At 42.6% G+C, this 19,470-nt stretch overlaps 1 protein-coding gene across 4 annotated transcripts; it reads left to right on the top strand.

Annotated features, from left to right (window-relative positions):
• The first annotated feature begins 2,675 nt into the window (after positions 1–2,675).
• Positions 2,676–18,487, top strand: TMEM263 (transmembrane protein 263). 4 transcript variants are annotated; one of them, XM_083574173.1, is made up of 5 exons: positions 2,676–2,894; positions 7,772–7,820; positions 9,523–9,617; positions 13,796–13,865; positions 16,462–18,487. In XM_083574173.1, exons 4-5 carry the CDS (start codon positions 13,802–13,804, stop codon positions 16,746–16,748), a joined length of 351 nt encoding a protein of 116 aa, XP_083430299.1. In that variant the 5' UTR covers positions 2,676–2,894; positions 7,772–7,820; positions 9,523–9,617; positions 13,796–13,801; the 3' UTR covers positions 16,749–18,487. The 4 variants fall into 4 exon arrangements, with proteins under 4 accessions (XP_083430299.1, XP_083430297.1, XP_083430300.1 ...); XM_083574171.1 differs by having other exon boundaries at positions 2,677–2,894; positions 9,538–9,617; XM_083574174.1 differs by lacking the exon at positions 2,676–2,894 and adding an exon at positions 2,981–3,462.
• Positions 18,488–19,470: the final 983 nt, after the last annotated feature.

Genomic DNA, 19,470 nt, shown 5'->3' with positions numbered 1-19,470 from the left:
TTAAACTGTGTTCATGGAAGACAATCTTACTTGGCTATGAGTGATCACCAAAGAAGAAGAAGTCTGTCTGAAATATCTTGCATCTGGTAAGTAAACAGTTTTGCTGTCTATGTGCTTGCCTTTTGAATGGGACAATTTGAGGTTGGGATCATCTTGCCCTTCTAAAATAAAATCCATTGCATACTTATAATTTTTGCAGTACAGAGAGGGGATTGTGGTTCCGGCCTATCATTCAAGGGACCAAAAATAGAATCACTGTATCCTTTAATTTTACTAGAATAGATGTGTTGATTCTGCTAGCATCTAAACTTCTTGCACTGAGAGCAGCAACATGCCGAGAACCCATCTAAAATTTGGCACTGCAAAATCTGTTAGCCAAGATTTGGCTTTTAGTTAACTGATGAGGAATCCATTAAATGTACATATGAATAAAACTCTATGATGATGCGTCCAGAATCCTCTTTCCCACAGTGGCCAACCAGACGCCTCCATGAAGTCCACAAGCAGGCCATGAATGAGGGCAAGGCCTCCATTGTTTACCTTCCCCCCACTGTATGCTTCACCAGCTATTGCCTAAGAGAGATTTACTGCCTTTCACTCAGAGTAATGTATGCTGTTTTGCTGCATTTTTTACTTTTACTTTTCCCCCCTGCTCAGTTGTTTTTTTTAAGTAATCTGCCAATCTTTAGGGCTGTTTTTGTTTTGTGCTTAGAAACACTCGTGATGAAGCAGTATAAAAGTACCTTAAATAATATAAATAATATAAACAAACACTTCCTCCCCATCCCCAAGCATTCCTAAAATCAGCACTAGATGGTCCTCCAGCCTTCTGGGGCAGATTTTGAGGGTACACAGGAGGCTGTAGGGGGTGAGGGGAGTTCAAACAGAAGTACGGGATGCAATATTTTTTTCTGCTGCATCAAGTTTTTTTTTCCTAAGCCATCTTAGGAACTCCCTCCAGATTTATGTAGAGTTTACTCCTTAGCCTTTTCTTCTCCCAAAGATATCCCACAAGGCAGCAGGGGTTTAGGATCACAGTTTTCATTCTCCTAGATGGGCTACCTTCTCAGGTTGACAAGCCTCATCTGCCCCTCACTTTCTGCTACACCACATGCAGAAACCACCTTCTTGACAATATTTGTCCACTCAATCTACCAGAGCCTGTCTTCGCATGCAGGGGAAATCCCTAACTCACTGAGGGTTTGAGACCCATTGACCATGGGCATAGCCAGCATTTTTGTTGGGGGGCAGGACTGACAGATTGGTCAGTTAGTTAAGTATTTCTATTGTTTTACTTGGTCTAGGGTGGCAGCTGCCCCCCTGCCCCCCCCGGCTAAGCCCATGCCATCGGCTAACCTCACCTGGTTTAGCCGGCCAGTAAAAGCTGTTCCCAAGGTGTGGCAGCTGTTACATGCTGACAACTTCTAGGAACCCCCAGGTGGACAAACTACCCCAGAAGGAGCATGATACCAGAGATACTAACACCCCATACACCTACTCTGACTAGCAGTGGCTTTTCGGAATCACAGGCAGAGAACAGGCTTTCCCATTACCTGCCTTCTGATCCTTTTAAGAGGAGAGGTCAGGAATTGAACTCAGGACCTTGTGTATGCAAAGTATGCCGCTGAGCTATGGTCCCCTGCAGCCATGTAACTGGACAACCTTCAAACACAGCTTTCCCGTTACCTAGCTCATATATGTTATTCTGATATCTGAGGACACATTATCAATTGACATGTCTCTGGCTTTCTAGAGAGGCTTGTGAATGAAAATTATAGTTTAAAGATTATGGATTTTTTTCTCCAAGGCCAGCAACATTTTCCTTTTGTGGTATCTGAATATGGCAAAGTGTACACCTGTCTACGCTGCTGTGTACATGATGCAAAATATACAATTGCCATTTCATCAGTCCCTGAAATGCGTAATTGCTCAAGCATCCTGGGAGAAAGAATTCAGCGGCTGCTGAGCACAAACAAGGCACCACAATAATTAGCCATTAGAAGCCTGGGACAGGCTGCCAACTGCGCTTCCGTTATTGGGACTTTGTGCACATATTGTTGCGGATTTTGGCATGGCTGCTGGAATTCCTGCGCTCATGACTCAGATAGGTTGTACCTGCACAGAAGCCATTGGGTCGAGCCAACCTTTTGGGATCTGACTATGCCTAGGGCATAGTCTCCTTATTTCCAAACCCAGCTGACAACTGCTGGCAAGAACCCCATGCATGTGAGCGGGTAGCAGCAATGCCACCTCTTTCTTTGTTTTGCTTTTTTCAGTGACAGGTGTTGTTTTCCCTGTGGTAGCCCCTTCTGGCAGAAAAGCCTTTGCCTCTCTTGCATTTCTGCCTGAAAGGCACAGGGTCGCTATCTTGAGGAAAGAAATGTTGGCAACTGTAATAATTAGCCAGGCAAATGCTGACTTTTGGACACATAAACCCGTCCTTAGTGACGGGAAAATTGGGAGATGGGGGAAAGGTGTGTATGTGTGAACATAAAACGTATACGGTATATCTATATCTATATATGGCTGCTGTCCCTTTCATCCCTCCTCATATTTGGTTCCTCAGCATCAGCGGTCGCCGAGGAGGCGCCGGTGGGGGAGCGAAGCGCCCGTGTGGACGGGCCTGGGCCTAGGCTGAAGCGCCTGCGCGCCCCTCCGAGCGGCGGGGGGCGCTGGGGGCCGGCCCGGGGCGGGTTCTCCGGGCGGAGACAGGGCGAGGTGCGTAGGTCGCCACGTCGGCAGGCGCCGAAGGAGCAGCTTCCACAGCAACGCGAGGGGAGCCCGAGTTCGCTCCGCGGTGGGGGAAGAAGCTGCTGTTGCCGCCGCCGCCAGAGAGGAGAGGGGCGAGCGGAAGATCCCTCGGCCAGGCGGAGCCGCGAGCTGGCAGGACGGAGGTGAGCCCGAGACGCGGCCTAGTCAGCCGCGGAGAGAGGGAGGCGAGGAGGGCTGGGCAAAAGCATCTCCCCCCTCTCTATGGGAGAAAAGAGGGGCGCGACCCCCTCCACCTCGCCCTACCCTTAAGGGGTCTCCTGTCGCCCTCCACCCGTGGACTCTGGGGAAGGGGGGACAAGGCAGGAGGGAAATGGGGGCACTGAATGACACCCCCCAAGGGTGGCTTTGGGAGGGGAGCTCGTAACTGAATGGCAGGGTGTAGACAAATGGCCAGAGGGAACCAGTTTTGAATAAGGACGCCCACAGACGCCGCCTCTTTTCCTCTGCTCCCAAAACTACAGCTTTTCAGGGTACGCGAGGAAAACGGGGGGTGGCTCGGAGGAGCAGTCTGGAAAATAAAAGAATGTCCGTTTCGTTCCAAAATAAACAAATGCAGTTGAGTTTTTGCCTTGGAACGGTTGCTCTTCTTTCCTGCTCTGGATAAACGGTTTACAGGGCAGCCCCCCACCCTCCAAAACCGTGTTTTCTCCGAATTAAGTCCCGCTGTGTTCAGTGGAGCTGACTCCCCAGGTAAGCGTGCACGGAATAGCAGCAGCCTTAAAAGCTGACCTCCTAAAATGGCCAGTTGTAGGTCGTCGTGGAACAGGAGAACTTGTGATGCGTTTTGTGTGAGAGGGGAATCTGTGCAAGTATCAGAAGCTCCCAAGCTTGTTTTTGCTTATAGACATTTGCCATATATGATGTCCACCAGCCTTCCCTAGAGAGCCTGTTTGTGCAGTTCTGTTTACAGCTTGAATGGAGCGCGGGGAGGGGGAGGGGGATTTGAGGAAAGACATTAATTCACAGTAGAATTTGCTTCTGAGTGCAGATGGCATGAGAATCTGTAAATGGAGGAGGGGGTGGTGGTGTGGTGGTGGTTGTGGCAGGGGGGGAGAAGGCGGGGGTTTCCTGCCAGTGCTGTTCTGGCAAGAGACTTTGCGCACCTTCTCTATTAGAAAGGAGCACCCTGTTCAACGTGGAAGAGCCCTTTAGAGGGCGGGCAAAAGAATCCAGGCAGCAGCACGTCAACAGCTGCATGGTTCCAGGTTACATCTCTCTCTCTCTCCTGCCACGTCACTGCTGTGATATAGATCCGTGATTTTTTCCTTGTGTCTTCAGGGTTCCCATTTAAAGCTTTCTGCAGCAGAAAGTAGTAATGCTCCCAATCTGCCATTTACAGGCCTGTTCTCAGCTTGTTTTTCTGCTTCTTTCTCTCCCAAGACTCCTTTGACTTGATGTACCTAATGCTATTCCTGAAAGTTTCTGCTTCATAAACCTTTATTGCTAGATGCCTGGCCAGGCTTATTAAACTGTCTGACCATTCATGCAAGGCTCCGTTTGTGCGAGTCCCAGACCTAGAGAAGATTGATAGGGGACATGATCTTCAAATATCTGAAGGGCTGTCCCATAGACTGGAAAACAAAGATTTGACCTGCCTTCAGGGACAGCGTAGCACAAGCTCTAATTGGCTTAAGTTACTGGAAGGTAGATTTTGGTGGAACACTAAAGGAAACTTAATGATGTTAAGAGTGGTTTCACAATGAAACAAATTACTCAGAAACATGATGGGACTCCCTTTCTTTGAAACTATTCAAGCCCTCTAGACAGCCATTTGCTGAGGATTCTCTGATGGTGGATTTCCTGCATGAAGCAGGTATTTGGACTAGATAGCCTACAATCTAAATCAAATCCCTTATGAATACACAGTGGAAGTGAGGAACAGGTTTAAGGATTTAGATTTGCTAGACAGAGTGCCTGAAGAACTATGGATGGAGGCTCGCAACATTATACGGGAGGCAGCAACGAAAACCATCCCAATGAAAAGGAAATGCAAGAAAGCAAAGTGGCTGTCCAATGAGGCCTTACAAATAGCGGGGGAGAGAAGGCAAGCAAAATGCGAGGGAGATAGAGAAAGATACAGGAAATTGAATGCAGATTTCCAAAAAAATAGCAAGGAGAGATAAGAAGGCCTTCTTAAACGAGCAATGCAAAGAAATAGAGGAAAACAACAGAATGGGAAGAACCAGAGATCTGTTCAAGAAAATTGGAGATATGAAAGGAACATTTCGTTCAAAGATTGCCATAATAAAGGACAAAAGTGGTAAGGACCTAACAGAAGCAGAAGACATCAAGAAGAGGTGGCAAGAATACACAGAGGAATTATACCAGAAAGAAATGGATGCCTCGTACACCCCAGGTAGTGGGGTTGCTGACCTTGAGCCAGACATCCTGGAGAGTGAAGTCAAATGGGCTTTAGAAAGCACTGCAAATAACAAGGCCAGTGGAAGTGATGGTATTCCAGCTGAGCTATTTAAAATTTTAAAAGATGATGCTGTTAAGGTGCTACACTCAATATGCCAGCAAGTTTGGAAAACTCAGCAGTGGCCAGAGGATTGGAGAAGATCAGTCTACATCCCAATCCCAAAGAAGGGCAGTGCTAAAGAATGCTCCAACTACCGCACAATTGCACTCATTTCACACGCTAGCAAGGTTATGCTTAAAATTCTACAAGGAAGGCTCAAGCAGTATGTGGACCGAGAACTCCCAGAAGTGCAAGCTGGATTTAGAAGAGGCAGAGGAACCAGAGACCAAATTGCAAACATGCGCTGGATTATGGAGAAAGCCAGAGAGTTCCAGAAAGACATCTACTTCTGCTTCATTGACTATGCAAAAGCCTTTGACTGTGTCGACCACAGCAAACTATGGCAAGTTCTTAAAGAAATGGGAGTGCCTGATCACCTCATCTGTCTCCTGAGAAATCTCTATGTGGGACAAGAAGCTACAGTTAGAACTGGATATGGAACAACTGATTGGTTCAAAATTGGGAAAGGAGTACGACAAGGCTGTATATTGTCTCCCTGGTTATTTAACTTATATGCAGAATTCATCATGCGAAAGGCTGGGCTGGATGAATCCCTAGCCGGAATTAAGATTGCCGGAAGAAATATCAACAACCTCAGATATGCAGATGACACAACCTTGATGGCAGAAAGTGAGGAGGAATTAAAGAACCTTTTATTGAGGGTAAAAGAGGAGAGCGCAAAATATGGTCTGAAGCTCAACATAAAAAAAACGAAGATCATGGCCACTGGGCCCATCACCTCCTGGCAAATAGAAGGAGAAGAAATGGAGGCAGTGAGAGATTTTACTTTCTTGGGCTCCATGATCACTGCAGATGGTGACAGCAGCCACGAAATTAAGAGACGCCTGCTTCTTGGGAGGAAAGCAATGACCAACCTAGACAGCATCTTAAAAAGTAGAGACATCACCTTGCCAACAAAGGTCCGTATAGTAAAAGCTATGGTTTTCCCAGTAGTGATGTATGGAAGTGAGAGCTGGACCATAAAGAAGGCTGATCGTCGAAGAATTGATGCTTTTGAATTATGGTGCTGGAGGAGACTCTTGAGAGTCCCATGGACTGCAAGAAGATCAAACCTATCCATTCTTAAGGAAATCAGCCCTGAGTGCTCACTGGAAGGACAGATCGTGAAGCTGAGGCTCCAATACTTTGGCCACCTCATGAGAAGAGAAGACTCCCTGGAAAAGACCCTGATGTTGGGAAAGATGGAGGGCACAAGAAGAAGGGGACGACAGAGGACGAGATGGTTGGATAGTGTCTTCGAAGCTACAAACATGAGTCTGACCAAACTGCGGGAGGCAGTGGTAGACAGAAGTGCCTGGCGTGCTCTGGTCCATGGGGTCACGAAGAGTCGGACACGACTAAACGACTAAACAACAACAACAGCCTACAATACCACATCTTACTCTATGATTATCTCACCATTTGGATAATGCCCTAGGATCATAGAATTGTAGAGTCGGATTGCACCCTGAGGGCCAGCTAACCCAACCCCTGCAATGCAAGAATCTCAACACACAATCCCTCATCCAATTTGAAACCATACTGGACCCTGCTTGGTTTGCAAGTGTGCTAGCAGTTATATGTGTGCACCACTAGGAGATGCTTACTTCAGCTTTTGCTGTTCTAAACCCAGAATAGACAAGCTTTATTCTCCAGAAGGGTGTGGGATATAGAGCGGCTGGAAGTACATTCTGTTGCTCAACACCCCACACAGTGCTTTATTATAAAGTCTGAGTAACTATTAGCAAAAGTGTTTCTTTGGGGGGAAGTGAGTAGAACTATGGAAATTTTTAATAATACATGTAATTTGTTTGGGTAGAATTCAGTGGAGAATTGAGGTGGTGGTGATTTGGCCAGCAGATTCTCCAGTTAGCAATAATTGCTAAACCACATTCTTCTAGGCGGTTGCTATTTTCAGGTGCAATTCAGTCACATAACATTCAGGTTGCACAATTATAGTTGATTTGACTTTCTTGCCTAACAATCCCACTTATTCAACTTTTTGTGACAACGGAAGTGATGGGAAAACCACAGTTCTCTCCCCCCCCCCCCCACATTTGCTTTTCTTCCATTCCTTCTTTTCTGGAACACTAAAGTACATCATACACTTCAATGGTTATACAACCTCCCTTTTCTCTTGATTTTCCAGGCATGTGGGGAGGCTGAGTACTACTAACTGAACTGCCTGTGCTTCCTCATAGTTAAGCAGCTTGATAGATGCCCACAGAGATAGAGTGTAGGAACTCGTTTATTAAAACAGTACATTTTAAATTATGGCTAAATGGAAAACTTGCTCTGAGGCATCCTGAGTCGCCTTTCTTAGATGTTCAAAGCTTTGCATTAATTATAGTTCTTTAAAAACCACATAAATAACTTGCATTTCTTCAGGCCATTGTGTGTTGCAGCTGAGATTTAATTGACATTCTGAGAAGTCTATTGTACAGTATATAAATGTTAATAAGCATGTTACTTTCCTAGGTTTTCATATAGGAAACCACAGTAGGACTTTTGAATACAGAAACAGTTGGTAAGTCTTGGTTTTTATATATATTTAGATTTAAGTAATTGTAGGTCTACCGTAAGTAGACACTGAGAAACCTAAATGGGGGCAGAGGGGATTAAGAGAGTATTTGCCAATGACAGATGCCACCTAACTTTGCAGAAAAGCATTGGAGACGGGTGATTCTGACCTCGCTTCTGCATTTGCCACCACCAGCCCCCAAAACATGGCCTGCTGCAAGGTTGCAAATGTGCACTTCTCTCAGCTGTTGGATAATATCCCATCAGTATAGGAAACGGCAAAGGCAGAAGAGTAAAGCTGTGTGGGAAGTCCAGGGAGGCAGGCAAAGGCAGGGAATGTTCATGAAGGTACAAGTCCATTCCAAACTTTGACATAGAATTAATGTTATGCATTTTCGTGTAGAATATGGTCTTGTATTTAGCTGAATATTTGCAGGGGGGCAGTTTGCAGTGTAGTGATAATGCATCAATCCTGATTTCTTAATTTATTTCGGAATACTCTACTAATTAACCCGGTCAAAATAGTTTGTTATGCATGTTGTTGTGTTCACCTTACCTGTAAATATGAAGAAAAGTACCCTACTGCAAACATTTAAGATACTGAAAAATCGCTCATAAAACAATAATCTGGCCAGTTTGCTCACTTGTTTTACATGGTTGTTGTATAAACCATATACTGTGGATGGGGGAAGGAACTGAGGGTGGCTTGCCTCAGGTTGCATCTGGTGTAGGGATGAGGCTCTCCAGATGTTGCTGGACTACAACTCCCAACTCCCATCATTGGCTACACTGGCAGGGCTCACGGGAGAGTGGATTCTAACATCTGGACGGCTGCAGATTCCCCACCCCAGACCTTTTGTCATGGCAGAGGCAAGATTTGAACCAGGAACTCACAGCTTGGGCTCTTAGCCTATACACTATACAAACGGAGGACCTATTTACACATTTTTACTATATTGATATTGTGGAAATTGTTTTCAGTAAAATAACTGAGAGACAGGTTTTGTATGGGATACCACTTCATGTCAGAAATGCCATTAAATCTGCTTTTATACTATGAAACATGATGGATGGACACACATCTACTTATGGTGAAAATCCCAGTAGATGGCAGGGTTCCCTGACAAAATGGGCTTATGCACATTTGTTGCATATGGTGATGTGTAGATAGGCAACATGCAGCTTTCCACACAGGAAGGGCCATGAAGGGCACATGTGCAGCAGCTCCAAAATGTTTATATTTTAAGCTTTTGGTGCAACCTTCCACCTTGTGCCTATACACTGATAGAAACTTGGATGATTGCAGGAGCCTTGACTCTTTTAGTATATGGTTCATTTGGCACCCCCAGAATAAGTATGAATCTACAAAAAAAATTGTGTTGTTTTTTTTTACAATTTAGCACCTGTCATTTCAGTTGAAATCTGAAGTTGCATAATAACAGCAAGGGCACACATATTTATGTGTATCATCCATTAAAATTCTTGTCTTCCTCCTTTGGGTGGTTCTCAAAGATGTGGATACCTGTTTGTTAAACATATACGATTTAAAGATTAGCCAGTGAAGTGTTGCCTCACTTGAAAAAGCACTTCAGACTGTCTTGGACATTTTTTTTATAAGGACACACCAACCTTTCTTTTACTTCTGGAAATTTCTTATATTATTAATCTCACTGGATACGTGCTGTTTTTGTTTCTGTTGATTTGACCAGTGTTTATAATTGTAGACTGCTGTTTAATAATAAGGGGAAACAAGGAGAGAACTTGTGCTGGTCATCTTGAAGCTACACAGCAAGGCGTTAAATAGGTATGTACATTATATGTGGTGTAAAATATTTATATTTAATACTACTTGTTTAATTCTAGTGCTGCATAATGCTTCTTAAACAAACGTAGTGTACTTGACACTTATCTACGTGTTAGCTGCTTAATTTTGGTAATTTAATTATTTTTGTCCTGCATTTCTTCTAAAAGCCTAAAACGGAATGTTCAGTTCTGCTTAAATGATAAAATTTCATCATTGATTTTGGGAAGTGAATTACAGATACGATGAGAATAATAAACCCTGTTATTCAGCACTGAATATGTACACTTCTAAAATGTGTGCTACTTCCAAAATAGCAGCTTTCAAAGAAGCTTTTTAATACTACAGTGGTACCTCGGGTTTACATACGCTTCAGGTTACATACCCTTCAGATTACAGACTCCGCTAACCCAGAAATAGTACCTCGGGTTAAGAACTTTGCTTCAGGATGAGAACAGAAATCGTGCTTTGGCGGCGCGGCGGCAGCGGGAGGCCCCATTAGCTAAAGTGTGCTTCAGGTTAAGAAGTTTCAGGTTAAGAACGGACCTCCAGAACGAATTACCGTATTTTTCGCCCCATAGGACGCACCGCCCCATAGGACGCACCTAGTTTATTTTTGGGGGGGAAATAAAGAAAAAAAAGTTTATTTCCCCCCCAGGTGCGGGGCTGGCGCGGGGGAAGCCCGAGCTTCCCCCGACCCCAGCCCCCAGAACAGGCTGCTGCCTGCAAGCCTTGCGAGCCCGGCCCACGAGGCTTGCCGACATCTGCCCAAAGCACGGGGCGGGCTCCACAGCTCGCCCCATGCTTCGGGCTGCAGGCTGCCGCCCCAAGCCTTGCGCGCCCGGCGGGACCTCCCGCTGGGCGCGCGAGGCTTGCGGATAGCTTCCTGAATCCTGGAGAGCGAGTGGGGTCGGTGCGCACCGACGCCTCTCGCTCTCCAGGCTTCAGTGAAAGCCTGCATTCGCCCCATAGGACGCATACACATTTCCCCTTCATTTTTGGAGGGGAAAATGTGTGTCCTATAGGGCGAAAAATACGGTAAGTACTTAACCCGAGGTACCACTGTACTGTATTCTAAAGACAGGAAATAGAGATTAATGCTTTATCCAATTAAAACTGTAAGAGATATGTGGCTGGAATGTGGCCAATACAGTAGTGTTAATACCACATCTCTTGGCAAAACTGTATCTGATCTCATTGACCCTAATTAAGGACTGGGAAATTAATAAGGCAACATGTCCTGCATGGCATTATTGAACTAACTCTGTTAGATGGTATTACTTGGCTGCCTTCCTTTTAAATGCTTCCGACTGGTAACCTTGTATGGTATGAGGGGGAGGTGTCTGACACCTTTATTTTAAACTTACTTAATTGGAATTAAGACCTACTGACTTCCGCAGAACTTGTCTTAGCAGATATATTTAGCATCATGGTATAGTTCTGATCTCTCTCTCACACATTTAACTGTATGTTTCACATTAAAATAACAAGTAGCCATTTAAAAACTAAATAACTTAAAATGTGTCCTTTTAATTAATTAAAGTCAACAAAATTTATATACCACTTACCGGTAATTGTAAATAAAACCTCTAATAATATTTATTTGTTAAAATTGTCAATAAAAATCAAAGTTAAAAAATCAAAATATGACTAAAACCCTCAGTTAAAAATATACATTATAAGTTAAAATTACAGATTAAAATACATGTCTGGGTAGGCTCAACTAACAAAAAGGTTTTTAGCAGGTTCTGAAAGGAATACAGCACCTGCCTAATGTCAGTGGGAAGGAAATTTCAGAGTGTGGGAGTTGCCATGCCAAAATATTTTTTCCTTACAAGTGCAGAATGTATATTATTCCACAGATCAGAGTGGTTGAATGGGCAGGTATTGGGTAAGGTCATCCTTTGAGTAAACTGCTACTAAGCTGTTAACACCTTGAACTTGGTCCAGTAACAAATCTGCATCTGGCGCAGACATCTGAGCAGGAATGTTATATATTCACAGGATCTCATTTCATCAGCAGTTGATAAATATTTGCACTTGAGGATGAGCTTGTCCTGGTGATTTTAATATTAATAGCCCATCAAAGTCCAAAATTCAGTTCATTCATTAGTTCAGCATTTTTTAAAGGGTTGCAATGTAATCTACTACAATGGCATGCCACTAAATAAACTTCTTTTGTTTTTGCATTTTCTAATTGTTCAATATCCATGCAACCTCAACTCTTCCCTGTTTATTGAAAAACTATATAAATGGTTGGAATTAAGAACTGTGAGGTTCTGCTAGCGTCCAGGAGTCCATAACTTTTGCTGGGCTTGGTAACATTCATTGTATTTGGTTGCCAGCAAGACTGTCTCCTGTGTCCCTTTTGTACCCACTGCCTTCTGAGTGGACTTTACAGGGGAAGAGTAGCAGGAGCTGTGTGTATAGGAAACCCTTTCCCTCAAACCCATGACCCTGAAGATATGTTCAAGCACATGGCAGCCTATTACCTATTTGGAAAACATGCACTTTGCTTCCAGTGGCTGCCAATGTGTTTTGTTCTGGGGTGTTTTTTGTTTTGTTTTGAAAGCTTGCCATTTCTAGGGTGGAGTTTACCAGATGTTTTCAATTCTTGACTGTTCAAACCAAATGGATTGTTGCCCCGATAACCATATTTGAGGATCCCTGCCAATGTGGCTACCCACTGGATTTTCTTGCTGAGGAGAAACCTGTTCTCAGCATAATTCTTACATCATTTTTGTTAAGTCGTAGGCAAACATTTATTTATTTATTTAAAAGCATTTACAAACCGTTTAAAATTTTTAATCGCCAAGTGAACAAAAATACACAAAACCCCCCAGTAAAATAGTATCATAAGTGCAAAACTCTAGTTAAGGCCCAATATTATTGGTCAGGGAAAGACTAAGCAAAAAAGTTTTATCATTACAAGATGCCTGAAGCAACTGATGGGAGATGTTTCATGTATGGTAGAACCTTTCTCTGTGAACTAAAAAAACCAGCTTGCTGAACACGAGATCTTGAATAGGGTGCTAATATCTGGGTTTGAGATAGACTTGTCTGAATGAATACAGTGGTACCTCAGGTTAAGTACTTAATTCGTTCCGGAGGTCCGTTCTTAACCTGAAACTGTTCTTAACCTGAAGCACCACTTTAGCTAATGGGGCCTCCTGCTGCTGCTGTGCCGCCGTCGTGCGATTTCTGTTCTCATCCTGAAGCAAAGTTCTTAACCCGAGGTACTATTTCTGGGCTAGTGGGGTCTGTAACCTGAAGCATCTGTAACCTGAGGTACCACTGTATTGCCAAAATCTGTAGTAAGCAAGGCTGACTCTTCAATTTGTGAAGTATAATTTGTGCAGTATAATTCTTGACAGTAAAGTACTGTTGTTAGAAAGTGAGACAAAGTTGCCTGTTCCTCAAGTATGGAGCTATTCTTGCAGTTTTGTGCTCTTTGAATGGCTGCCTGTGGTAGCTATTTTTACAGTGGTGCCTCGCAAGACGAAAAGAATCCGTTCCGCAAGTCTCTTCGTCTTGCGGTTTTTTCGTCTTGCGAAGCAAGCCCATTAGCGGGCTTAGCGGATCAGCTGATTAGCGGCTTAGCGGATCAGCTGATAAGCGGCTTAGCGGATCAGCTGATTAGCGGCTTAGCGGATCAGCTGATAAGCGGCTTAGCGGCTTGGGAAAAAGGGGGGAAAGGGAAAAAAACCCGCAGGAACTCGCAAGACATTTTCGTCTTGCGAAGCAAGCCCATAGGAAATTTGTTTTGCGAAGCACCTCCAAAACAGAAAACCCTTTCGTCTAGCGGGTTTTCCATCTTGCGAGGCATTCGTCTTGCGGGGCACCACTGTATACTGATTCAGTATATCATGTATTATTCTTTATTCCATTCAGTGATGTTTTTGTTTGTTTTTTAAACCAATGCAAGCTGGATTGGCAGGTTTGTGCTTAACTTAGCACAATGTGAAAACTGCCATTGCTGGCTCTTGGAACATCGGATTGTAGCACTCATATAATGTCATTATATTGGATTGGCATGGCAGTTGGTACAACCCAACTGGCTGTTGTAGCAAGTATTAGGATTAGGCTGTACATGGTCTTTCCTATTTTAAAGGGAGATGAGTGAAAGATTGACTTGTGCCTATATTGCAAATGAGAACTCGGTTGTTATTTTTCTCCCATAGGCAATAATGAACCAAACAGACAGAAATGAACAAGATGTTCCTGCATATCTTAATGAGGAGCCACCAGAAGGTAAATTTCAATAACAAGTTTACCATGGTTCTGTCAGCTTTAAGGTTTTGGCTACAAACCTGTTTGTCCCTGTGTTCCTGGGTGTAAGTGCCATTGAATCCAGTGAGACTTACTTCTGAGTAAACTTGTAAAAAGGAAGAAGAAATATTCGTACGTTACAGTGCTTGAAGGATTTCATCAAGCCTACTTTAGAAAATGATTGCTCTTAGTGCTGAGGAGCCGAGCGATGCAATGTGGGGGCTGAAATGTAGTCCATCTATTCATTATTAACCAGTTATTTACTAAATTGTGAATAAGTTTCCCTCTTATGAACTTACAGTGGTACCTCGGGTTAAGTACTTAATTCGTTCCGGAGGTCCGTACTTAACCTGAAACTGTTCTTAACCTGAAGCACCACTTTAGCTAATGGGGCCTCCTGCTGCTGCCACGCCACCGGAGCACAATTTCTGTTCTCATCCTGAAGCAAAGTTCTTAACCCGAGGTACTATTTCTGGGTTAGCAGAGTCTGTAATCTGAAGCGTATGTAACCTGAAGTGTATGTAACCTGAGGTACCACTGTATTTCAATTTCAAGACTATAGCTGACTCTGCATAGAAAATCACAAAAAAAATTTTTTTGATTAGTTTCAAATTGTGTTTGCCCATGCCTCCACAGTGTGCTTCACAGCTGAGGAGGCATTGGGTTTTTAACAACCAGGTCCAACTCTTAGCATCTTATCTTCCCCGGCATATGCTTTTTGGTAAATTCTGCAAACCTTTGTTTCCCAAAACACTGCTGATTCCTCCCTGCTATGTATGGATGGTGTTGTTTTGGCTGCATAAGGATCCACATTCAGAGAATGAGTTGCTGTTAGCGTATAGGACAGCACAGAAGCTGTACATGCTTATATGCCAATAAATCCTGTTTTATTTCTTGCATACCTTGGCCTATTGGTTTCGCTTATGTTCCTGAATTTCTATTTTAGGCTGCGTATGTCTTGCTATTACCAGCTTATTGGTTTAAATGAAATTTAGGAACTTATTTCTTGCATAGTTTGTCTTATCCAATAGGCATGAGTTTCACAGTGGTCAATTCCATTTTATTTCATGGACTTGTGTGCTTCATAGCATGTGGTTCAGAAATTCAGATAACTTACGACACTTTTCACATAGAGAGCTAATCTTATAAAAACCAAAATTCACAGGCTTCTGAAATGAGTGACCACCTCACTGATCTGTCAACCACTGTTAGGCTTTCTCCTGTCTCCTCTGCAGTACTTAGATACACAATCAGGTTTAAGTGGTTGTTAATACTGGACTGTGCAGTTTTTGAACATACTTTGACTTTAGTCACTCTTGGTAGCAACAGTTGAGTAATGCCTATCATCATCATCAACATCATCATCATCATCATCATAACAAGGGAGTGGAAAGAAGTATCTCTCATTTCCTAGTGATTATTTTAGAGCTTACCGTCATTGTGTTGGCATGATGGCAGCTGTGTTCTCTGTACTACATGGACAAGCAGCTATCAGCATGGGAGCTGACAGTATAAGTGAGACTTGTGGGTGCTCTGGAGAGCCAGTAATCTACAAAATGTTATGTCTGGAATCACCCTATTATTCGATTGCTCTGAACCTGTTTAAGTCTGGTAAAACAAGAAAAAAATGGTGTTAATTCGGAGCTATTCAGAAGCAAGTCCCATTGAGTTCAGTGGAATTTACTCCCAAGTAAGTGTGTACAGGATTCTAGCCTATTCTTTTCTAACATGGCATGCAGAGTTTGGTGGTTAGGGGGTGTATCCAACATTAACCATACACAGAGTAGATCTTTTAAGGTCAAATGTGGCCCTCTAGCTGTTTTGGGACTACAATTCCCATCATCCCTGACCACTGGTCCTGTTAGCTAGGGGTGATGGGAGTTGTAGTCACAAAACAGCTAGAGGGCCATGTTTGGCCATCCCTGTTTTATATGCACTACTTCCCAGTGGGGAACTGGCATGCACATCTGGAAGCCTGGAAATGACATTGAGGCATTAAAAAGAAGGAAACATCCTGGCTCCTGATTATCTGAGGGAATGTTCCTTCCTTACCATATTTTGAAAGGCAGGTCAAAACCTTTCTTTTCCAAAGAGAATTATGAAAATGGTTAAACCCTAGTTCTTCCCAAAGCATACACAATATGCAAGCAAATCATAACCAAAGGTTGCAGGATTCCTTAGAGAGGAAATCAAGGACGAGGCCATTTGTAAAAGTAGGTTTGGGTTAGACAGAATCTTCCATGTGCTCCTGAAAGGTTCTGAGACTCTGGAAATTTGTGTTATTCCCCCCCCCCCCCAAAATAAGCACTGCTCCAGTTTATTTACAAGACTGAAGTAAAGAGACAACAGCTTGATAAAGGAAAAAGTGGTGTAAGTTTAACAATTATGCAAAATATTTTAATATCTTTTTTGAAAATGTTATCCTTTAAAAAAAAACTTGCAATGGCTTCTTCTAACAGCCATCCCATAGAATGCTTATAGTCCATGTGGTATATGTCATGTTAGAAGGATCTGCAATTGTTTGTCTTAAAAACATTAAAATATGATTTGAACATTTTACTATCTCTCTCCTTCTCAGATTCATTAAAAGATCATCCACAGCAGCAGCCCGGCATGCTTTCTCGTGTGACTGGTGGCCTCTTCAGCATAACAAAGGGAGCTGTTGGTGCCACAATTGGTGGTGTAGCATGGATAGGAGGGAAAAGCCTAGAAATGACCAAAACAGCAGTAACAGCCGTGCCTTCCATGGGAGTAGGATTGGTAAAAGGAAGTGTTTCTGCTGTGACAGGAGGTGTTACAGCTGTAGGATCTGCTATCACAAGCAAAGTGCCTTTAACAGGGAAGAAGAAGGATAAGTCTGACTAAAAGAGAGAGAAACTGAGGCCAAGGAAATTGCTTCTGCGGTTGTGGAATCTGCAGAAATGGACTGCTACAAAGCCACAGGTCCTAAGACTCCTATAAAGAGCTGTGTGAATGACTTTCACCTGAAAGGGACAAGAGCCGTGTGATACCCCAGTGTCTGGAATTTCATTTAAAACGATAGATTTCTTCAAGCACTCATCTGTGAAATGTTACACTTGATGAACATGGAATCAAGTACATGGATCTGAAAGGGTAGCTCACATATGAATATTAACTCACTGTAGATCTTTTTTGCAGTCTTGAACTAAAAATGTGAAAATAAAAATGGAGGGAATGACCTAGCAAAAGGTGAAGCACTTTGAAGTCCTGTTGGTCCCAATGGGAGGGGCTAAAGCCTGTGCTTACCTGCCCCTTTAGTATCAGTTGAACATTAAAGTGCTTTAAATATTGGCTAGATCATGTCCTCAGTTGGTAACTTCTACAGTACCATAAATATATTGATGTTCTAGCTGCAAGCCTATGGCGTCTGTATTTTTTTTTTATAAAGAATCATTGAACTGCTTAAAGGGTCTTCATATATCTTTGCTTTTTGAAACTATTTTTATACACACTATAAACTCTGAATGGTCACTGCATTCACTCTGTGTGTGCATGTGTGTGCGTGCGCCTCTATATATATGTAGTTGTGTGGTATACCAATCTAATCATTCATGCCTTACGGTGAAAAACAATCTATTTTTTCTTAGTGACTGGAAGGATTTTGTAATTTCCCTCATTTCAATGCAGTCTGTGAAAGAAGCTTTACTTTTTTAACACTGTTCATACTGACTGAAGAGATGACTGCTAAATCTCAGGTGTAACTTGCTGGTTTCCAAACCCCCACCTCAAAATGAAAACTCCTTTGTGCTGTTAGTTTGTTTAAACTGAAGTGTATGTCCAAGTTTACAGTCCATACATTACTGGATAACTTCTAGCTTAGAATAAAAACACGTTTTGTGGCTTCTAGTCCAACAATACAAATGATTCTAAAACCCGCTTCTTGAACACTGCCATGAATTCAACAACAGCTGCTGCTATGCATCATTTGTTTCAGTGTTGCAGATGAAAATGAGTAGAGTCTGTGCAGCAGCTGTGGTTGATGGGTTAGACAATACCATTTTCACTATGCAAACATAGATCTTCCTAGAATTTGCACCTCAGTAGGTAGTTTTGCTGAAAATTGGGGGGGGGTGATGACAAAATAGCACTGAAGACTGGCAATGATAAAATCCAAGTGATTAAAAATAACTAGGTGACTTGCATAGAAATTAATTTAACACATACATTTTCAAGGTTTCCTGACCAACATGTAGATTTATCATTTGCTCTCTTGCTCCTAATTCATAATCCATTAACTCCACAGTAGCCCTCAAATTAGTGGACTGTAATGCAGGTTAATGGGGTTCATGCCTTGCAAATTTCATTTGGAAACTCTTCAGCATGTTCTTGTTGACTTTGTAGTGTTTTTGGTAGTATAAAGATGACTGAAGTACACATGAATATTCTGTATGCTGCATTTCCTAAAATGTATGTGTTAAAATCAAGAAAAAGCTAAGCACCTGAGCTTCATTGATTCTAATTCTAAACAGTAGATTCATGTTTCCCATTTTTGTTTTGTTTTGCTGACAGCCAAAAGCCATTGTTTGTCAAAAATCACTTATTCTAGTTTCTAGAATTTTGTGCATTAAACAGTCTGATATAAATGATCCGGCTGTTGCCATCTGTATTTCAGCTGCCAAGGGAAAGGACAGTTGCTTAAGTGGTAGAACACATGCTCCGCCTGCAGGTTTAACCCTGATTTCTCTCGCTAAAAAAATAAATTATGTAGCAAGGCTGGGAAACATCTGTACTCAAGACCATGGGGGGAGCTGTGGCCAGTCAGAGAAGACAATGCTGGATCAATGGTAAGGCAGCTTCATAATATTTTACTTAAAATATTTCTATACATCAAGCTTTTGTAAAGGTTAAGAGAACAGAATTCTTCAAACCCAGAATGTGATACATCAAACCACCCCAACATAAGGATTTTATCACCGCTACTCTCTGAATAAGTGTTTTTCAGGGAGCTGAATTAAGACAGCAAAAGACTGTAAGAAGGCCATGGCTATATGAGAGCTTAAAAGGAGCTCTTCATCTGGGATACCTTGACTAGCATGATTGCAGATATTGAAAAATTTCAGTTTACTGCTCCATGCTGTTCAACCACACTCTTAACAAAGATTCCTAAAAGCATCTATTAAAGCAGAAACATCCAATTCCTTTTTGTTAAGGATCTTTGTAAAAAAAAATTCTGAGTGCCTTCCAGATGTTTGACTTTTAATTGGTTTGTATGTGGATATTATTTTTAGAATGAGTAGCCAGACTGAAACAAAGAGATAAAATATAGAAATATTTAGACTTAAAATGCTGTAGAAATTAATTGCCATTCAAGGTGGCAACCCTTCACTGAGGGTCTTAAACTGTAAATGAGGTATTGTGGTCACAGTGTTGTCTGGTTACATATGCTTAGTCCTACTGGGGATAAAAGAAATGTAATGTTCAGAATTGATGTGGCTGATTTTAAAAGCATCCTCACTGATCCAAGCTTACTTAGTTCTCTCTGGTACTGAGTGCCTGCTTATTTTGTGTGCTTAGGTATAAAGCTTTCAAAAAAGTGAAAACCCAGGCTGGTTGATGGATAGGAAGA

This window comes from Podarcis filfolensis (assembly GCF_964270895.1).
Source record: "Podarcis filfolensis genome assembly, chromosome: 10".
Taxonomy (NCBI): Eukaryota; Metazoa; Chordata; class Lepidosauria; order Squamata; family Lacertidae; genus Podarcis; species Podarcis filfolensis.
This window is presented reverse-complemented; position numbering and strand designations above follow the sequence as displayed.

Excerpts from the sequence above, each read along its gene's own strand:
- TMEM263 (XM_083574173.1), top strand. The coding sequence starts at position 13,802 with ATGAACCAAACAGACAGAAATGAACAAGATGTTCCTGCATATCTTAAT. Across the intron at positions 13,866-16,461 it reads TAATGAGGAGCCACCAGAAG|ATTCATTAAAAGATCATCCA; the intron begins GTAAATTTCAAT and ends TCTCCTTCTCAG.